The sequence below is a fragment of the Heliconius melpomene genome, chromosome 4, assembly GCF_056956725.1.
Source record: "Heliconius melpomene rosina isolate 202511_hmr_F chromosome 4, ASM5695672v1, whole genome shotgun sequence".
Taxonomy (NCBI): Eukaryota; Metazoa; Arthropoda; class Insecta; order Lepidoptera; family Nymphalidae; genus Heliconius; species Heliconius melpomene.
Window position 1 is genome coordinate 6256578 of NC_140392.1, and position 7991 is coordinate 6264568.

At 32.5% G+C, this 7991-nt stretch overlaps 1 protein-coding gene across 1 annotated transcript; it reads left to right on the top strand.

Annotated features, from left to right (window-relative positions):
- The first annotated feature begins 1779 nt into the window (after nucleotides 1–1779).
- LOC146539550 (uncharacterized) lies at nucleotides 1780–5500 on the top strand. Its single transcript, XM_085208139.1, has 6 exons — nucleotides 1780–2233; nucleotides 2718–3021; nucleotides 3734–3830; nucleotides 4205–4315; nucleotides 4827–5000; nucleotides 5348–5500. Exons 1-6 carry the CDS (start codon nucleotides 1780–1782, stop codon nucleotides 5399–5401), a joined length of 1194 nt encoding a protein of 397 aa, XP_085064265.1. The 3' UTR covers nucleotides 5402–5500.
- The last annotated feature ends 2491 nt before the right edge of the window (nucleotides 5501–7991 follow it).

Sequence of the window (7991 nt, forward strand, 5' to 3'; positions counted from 1 at the left end):
TATTTATAGGTGAAGTAAAGGTACCTTTGTTTACTTTTGGGGACATATTGGGAAACATGTTTTGGCGACATTTTCGTAACAATATGTAGTTGTGGTTTTTTTGGTTATTTTTTTGTTTAACGCTGTTTTGCGGATATAGCAGGGTAAGCAGAGGGAACCTGGAAACTTATTATAATACAATCTGTTTCCGTTAAGGCATTTCCATTACCTACTTTAACGCCGAATTTAGAAGGCATTGCGTATTAAGTGACGGAAGTGAACGCCGCGAAGAAGAAATGTAAATATATTTTTTTTTAGTAATATAGAAATCGAACACGCGACCTGTCGCCTTTACAATTGCATCCTTATAGAACTGCACCACAACTGGCCTCAATTACAACATATAAATTTAATTAATTATAATAAAAAAAACTTATTAGTTTTGATTTACTTTTTACATCATTCTGTACACTTTTAAACGTAAATATAAATTTGAATAACCCTCAATACAGAGATTACTGCATAAACTTTGATATTTCTTGATTAATACGACCTACTTTTTCTTAACGCGTACAAAGTCATGGATTTTTCTGGTTTTTTCATAATAAGGTTGTTTTCAATAGAAACTAGGCCATTTTCATAAAGAAAAAGAGTACGGCAAATATCTTAAATTAGGCTAATTAGATGAAATGGAATAATCGAATCTAGTCAAAAGAAAGATGAAGTGCCTAATTAGTGCTTTAAACTCAAGAATAGAAATCTATTTTGCTATTCACTAAATATTCTTTGGGACTCCCAGCAATCGGTATGGTTTCAACATAAGTAAGATATTAATAATTTAATAAATAATATAATAAATAAATTAAATAATTTAGTAGTTAAAAACAGAAAGTGTAGATTCGATTTCCACTAGGTAAAATTATTATATTTAAATTGCCACATCTCCGCTCTGGTACATAAAGCAAGTTGTGGAGTTCCTACACTCAACACGCAAACCTTCGTAGGATTGAGCGAAATGAGACAAGCAGAGTGTCCTAACACTAGGTTCAGCCTGTTCCGTTGCTGAAGCAAAAATCACTAATAATTGCTTAATTATTTATATGATAGCAAAAAAAATAAACGTACATAATCTAATTGGTTAGAGCTAACAGTGAGATATACATATAAAAGTTTTCTATTTCGTGTAACTAAAGTAATTTAACTTGATAAAAGTACTATTTGCTAAACTAGCATGGTGTTTGCCGTGCCGTGTGCTACTAATAAAATATTCATTTATTCGCATTGTGAACTTATCATTTAGATATAATTTACGCTATTTCACAAATTAGAAAAGTTTTAAACTGTTTATTCAGGAATAAGCAAAGAAATAATAGAAACCATTGTTAAAAAAATACTATAGAGTTACTCCAAATAAGTAGTTCTATATATAGCCTAATTTATTTTAAAACAGAAATGTAAAAATAATACTAATAACATAAGACTAGCATTTTCTTGACTAGAAAAACCTCTACTTAAAAGTTCGTAAGAAAAGTTAGTTTATAACGAGCGGAATTAAATTGTTCTCAGAAATAGTTAATGTAAAGATAAAGTTAAAAAGAACTTTAAACTTGCTAACATATACATATGTTGTAAGTACAGAACCAAAAAAAAATATTATGGTGCTCATATAACCTATTTTAAGTTGTTATTTAAACACCATATTACACTATTAAGTAAAACTTTTTCTTATTATGCCATTATCAGTTGGAATTAATATTGAAGCAGCATTTGTGGTATCCAGACATTTTTCAATATCCAAAAATGAAAGATTACCTTATTTTAAAAAAAATCTGCAAAAAAATATTTTTAGTAGGTTCCGGAAATTTTTGGTACGAAGAGAGTGAAATAGGAAACGATGATGTTATTCTTTACAAAATATTTAATTATATTTTATTTCTTGTCTACGGTTTAATGACTTTATTGGAAATAATGGCTGCTCTAATTGGTGATTTTCCGGAAGACGAGAAAAGCGATTCAGTGACGTTCGCAGTCAGCCATACAATTGTAATGATAAAAATATTCTCAGTAATATGGAATAAAAAATTGGTAAAAAAATTGATTCAGGATCTGATAAACGTTTGTGAGATACACGAGGAGGAATATTTAATGAAGGAAAAATACAATATTATGAAGATCAATGTTATCGCTTATTTTATAACCGTTTATGGTTCAGCAGCGTGTTTTGTGTTTGAGGGTGTAAGAAAAATGGTCACAGGTGGGTATATAATAGAAAATTAAATTAAAAATTAAATCAGCTTCACGCTATATCCCGCACACAGGAGGGTAGGCAGAGGGAATCTAGTGTTAAGGCACTCCGTTCCGCATTTTCTGCCGAATTCTTGAGGCATTCCGTGTGATTTTATAAATTTTAACACACCATACACTACGGTCAACAGAATTTTAAAATAATATTTACATAGCATAAATTAAAATTACCGCCCACTGACTTATGTCTAGATATTACAAGCTACGCGGATTTTAGTGCGGTTTTCATTAAAGTGAAATCCCATGAAAGAGTTTCAAAAGGAAGGGCTTACAATACATACGAAATATAACATTATATACTAATAGCCTAAGATCCCAGAGCTGCCAGACCTAAAGCTTTGCTAAAATGACGTAGGTCTGGGGGCCCTGGGATCTCGGTCTATAATGAAAGGTAATGAAAAACAAAAACATAAATAATAATATAATTTTTCCAGGATCCCACTTCGTTACTGCTGTAACGTATTACCCATCTTACGATGATAATTCTTTACTAGCTACTATTACCAGAATATTTATAACAATGGTACTATTTATGATGATGTTAACTATGATAGTAAGCGTAGATTGCTTTGCTGTAGTCATTCTCATTATGTATAAATACAAATTTATAACGCTTAAAAACTATTTTGAAAACCTGAGACTGGAATTTGAAGCTTTCGATATTCAGGAAAATTGCTCTGGAGAGAAATTGTTGAAAGGCCTCATCGATGGCATTATTATGCACGAGAAACTTTTAAGGTAAAACATTTTTTTTATTTAATATTTATTCAGATATTTTGTTTCGTGATTTTTTTAAACTAACACTAATATTGATTATCGATCAATTATCATCGATAATAAATAAAAGAATACCTGGACAGCGATTAACTATTAAAAACATATTCTACCTTTCTTACATTTTCACTGTATACTTTACATGGTATCTATACTAATATAATAAAGCGGAAGAGTTTGTTTGTTTGTTTGTTTGTTTGTTTGTTTGTTTGAACGCTAAGATCTCTGGATCTACTGGTCCGATTTACTATGTTTTTGTTTTGTATGAAAGCTGCATTCTTCAGAAGTGCTATAAGCTATATAATATTACATTACACATATGTACTAATAAATTAAAATACTTTCTAATTTGACATGCAATTTATTCTGCCATGTTAATAACAACCGTCGTTGCTATGCAACGGTTTGCAAAGTTTCTTTGTTGTTTTAAGAAAACGTCACCCAAAATGAACTTATATTTTGATATTCATCCTTATAAAAATAAATATATTATACAATTTTACGAAAGTTAAGTTCAAGCAGGCGTAGCCGCGTCCTGGTCCACTAGTTTTTTAATAAAGTAGTAATTGTGTAATACTCCAATAATCGAAGCCACCGTGAGATGTTTTTCCTTCTTTTTTTTTTATTTTTACATTAATGTTTTTATTATAGACTTTATAATAGATTTTTATAACAGAATTTCAAAGGACATTGACAAAGCATTTGGGACTGTAATGGCTTTACAACTATGCCAAAGTTCTGGATCAGCGGTATCACTTTTACTCCAGATAGCAGTAAGTAAATTTTATTTTTAAAAAAATTAAATCAAAATTAAATCAGCTTCACGATTTATCCCGCACACAGCAATGTAGGCAGAGGGAACCTAGTCTCAAGATACGGCGTTCCCCACTTTCTGCCGAATTCTAGAGGCATTGCGTGTTGAGTGGGAGAACTCAACGCCGCGGTTTGCCTCGACACCAGAGCGAGGAAATGGAAATATAAACGTAAATTAATATTTCACTTCCTCGAGTGGGAATCGAAACCACAACCGTCGCGTAACATTCACACCCGATGTGCCACGACGACGGCCTGTTTTTAATGTCAATCATACTAAAATGGATAATATCTTGTTTTCGCTTTCATAGATAATATTACATTTTTTATATAGCTTTCAGATCAGCTCACACCTGTAGCGGCCATGAAAATATTGTTCTTCGTTATTGCCTTGTTTTTCTTACTAGGATTATTTCTTTGCAACGCAGGAGAAATTACTTATCAGGTAAATAATTATGTACCAAAAAATAAAATAAGCAAATCCTTAGTGATCGAAAGTTATATTTTATTTCAGCTACACGCTGTAGTCCGCAAGTAAAAGAGCGGGCAGAGGGAACCTAGCATTGAGACACTTCCTTCTCCACTCGACACCAGAACGAAGAATAAAAAAATGTTTTTTTTTTTTCCTAAAGAACATTAACTCGAGTGGGAATTGAACTCGTTGCGTTTACAGTTACTCGCTTGTACCCTCAAAACTGTATTTGGCCTTATAGTCTTATTTGTCCTCAAAATTATATTTATTGTTTGTAAATATTTAAAAATACCAGTAGTAAGTTTAAAAAAAACCACTGTCATTCATAAATATTATTAAATGCTCTTCTACCTTAAAATATATCAAATTAGAAGAATTTATTCAATTTTACTTATTTATTATGTACGCTCGTACCATCTAAACCACACCTATAAATACAATATTTATAATACCTGATAAATGATGTTTTACGATTCAATAACAGGCATCCTTGCTTTCGGATTCAATTTTCTATTGCGGCTGGCACTTATGTCCATCTCAATTTCCACAACGACGTAATCTCGGACGGCTGGTGCTCCAAGCTTGTGCCCAGGCTCAGCGCCCACTCGTCATGAAGGCGTTTAAAATGCTCGAGCTCACTTATGGAACATTTCTTTTGGTATGAATATTATTAAAATTAATTTCTTTTTTACAATGTCTGTATATCTTAAGGCCGTCATGACACAGGGGCACAAAAGTATGGGTCTAACCAGACGATTGTGAGTTTCTATCCCCAATCGAGGATATTTTTTTTTTTTTAATATTTTAATTTCTTGGCTGTGCCATCAAGGGAAAAAAACTCCGGCGTTGAGTTCCTCCACTCAACAGGCAACGCCTCGAAAAATTCGGCGGAAAGTGGGGAACGGAGTGTCTTAACGCTAGGTTCCCTATGCCTACCCTGCTGTGATATAGCATGAAGTTGATTTTTATTTTTTGTATATCTTACATATTATATATTTTTTTCAGGTGATAAGAGGAACTTACTCCGTTTTTGCCTTGTTTTATGCACAAAATCAATAGTTTCAGTTTTTTAAATACTGATATATTTAAAGTCTACATCGCGCAGAATATTCAAGTGGGGTGGACATTTATAGCTGTGTCAATTCACAATAACGCACCTTCAAGCTTTGCATTAACGCTAATTAGATTATTTAGTTAGTCCTAAATAATAGTTATTATAAGTAGAAAACATTACTAATATATAGAGTAATATGCTATTAAATATTGTTTTAAGTTAAAGAAATTGGCGTTCCTCATTTACTAATTCCGTCGAAAGTGGTATAATAAAATATGTTTTAGCATCACAGTATTAGCATTACGCAGAGGGAACCTGGAAGACTTCCTCCTCCCCACTTTCCACCAAATTTAGGAGGCATTGCGTGTTAAGTAGCAGGACGCAACACCTATGCAAAAGATTTTTTTTTGAACTTGACATTAATACTGTTAGCCCTACTGGCTTTTACCGCTATAATACATCAGTTGGATAGGGAAGAGGCCCTTTTTTATCCCTGAAAAATTGCAAGCACTATATGACTGCTTGAAGAAATATAATATAAAAGATGTTTAGAAGAAATTATATAAGACATACCTGTCCATTCCATGTATATTAGAGTAGATTTTTATTTACCAATAAACTATTTGAGTACGGCAGCGTGTACACAGGTCACGCACGAACCTGTATAAAGCGAGATCCCCGATCCCGATAACTCACAACAGCTTATCAACTTAGGATTTCTGTACCACATGCAAATACTGAATATTTCAATATTACGCATTGCGTGTTGGCAATAGGCTGGTTCATGAATAAATAATTCTCTAACCTCTCTACCTCTTAAGGTATGATGTACGCGAAGAGAATGATTTCATTTCACATTATGTTTAGATACGGAACCCGGAGGGACGCTTTTTAGATAAAAGCGTGGCAATCTAAAATTATGCTCCCACTCGAGGTATATTTGCCCCCCATATTTAATGAGAATAAAGAGGAGAATAGTAAACAGCTAATATTTTATTTAAATAATACCTTTACTTAAAATATATGAAAATCCTTAAGGACATGCAGCTAATTTAGTCATTTAAAGAAAAATATTATAGTAACAACTAACTAATTCATTTAAAGATGTAAAAAACTTCGCAATCATACTATTTGAGTTTTAGAGTGCTTCGAAAATAGCTAACTTTCGGCAAGCATAACGAAATTTAAGTTTTCTTTGGCCATAACACAGTTCAAAACTAAAACTTAACTGGCAGTCTCGAGCAGGTAGCGGTAATTGCTCCAGTAAATACAGTGCCGAGTGGTGTATAGTTAGTTGTATACAACAAGAGTTATGATTAAACTTCCGCCAGCTGACATATGGGTGAAGCAATGGGTGCCACATGTTGTGTACGCCCGACCGCCCCGGTATAACTCCATGGATGTCATTTGCAAATACGTTGAAATTATTGAAAATATGCAAAAAATATATATATTTTTGTATTGTTTTTTTTTTGTAATATTTGAATGAAAAGGTTTAATATATAGATAAAAAATATTTTTTATAACAATTACAATTTTTTTTTTAATCAGCTTATCGCTGTCCATTGCTGAACGTAGGCCTCCTTCATCAAGCGACAACCATCCCGGTCTTGGGCTTCTCGCATCCATCATGACTATATACATTATGTTAAAAAATAAGCTCTCGCTGCATCCCGCTTACAGGAAGGTACCTAGTGTTAAGACACTCTGCGTGCCATAAAATGAAAATAATTTATTTCCCCCAAATAAAACGAGGACATTTCTGTTTAGACGCCATGCCGTTGCTCCACGAGTACCTCAAAATGGAATTATGATTAATATACATACACATATTTAATCTAAACTTATAATATAACTAATATTTTAATATGTCAATACAAAATTTCCCCAGATAAACACAATTCCGTGACAACACAATATAACCAGCGAAGTAAATTTGTAGATTCGAAAAGAAACCCAATGCCGTGAATAAGTTAGAAGAAAAATGTGGTTTGAACAAATTTTTTGAGGCACCATTTCACCTGAAACTTTTTCTTTTAGAGAGGTTTTATCTTAAAAGCAAAAGCGGTAACCTTTTTCAGAAACGTCTGACATAAGTTTAACAAAGTACGGAAAAAGTCGTCGTTCCAATCTTATGAACTGGCACTGTAGTATTTTAGTGGAAATAATGTTTATGTTCTTGGGAATATATTGTTTCAATATATGGCAACCTCGAGCGTAAAAACAATATATGAGTAAATAAGGAAAACTACTATTGTATATCTTCTTCTTTTGGAAGGTTTTATAGAATAACAACAACAATTTTTAATAGCTTGCAGATAATCAATTTTGTTTAATGGCAATAGAAAAAACATATTTCTTTCAGCTTTACTCTGTATCCTCCATATAGAAGAGTAGGCAGGGAGAACCACAGCACAATAAACTTTTAAAATAAAGAAACAAACAGAATCATTTAATTATTATAATACCGTTACATGCAGTGGTTCCGTACAGCTTTAATTAGGCATATCATTTAACGTTTGCGGGTACGAGGGCGAGTACGATGCGGCAACCGGTGCTCCCTTGTTTTTAGGTTAAGAGTAATTTAAACATACT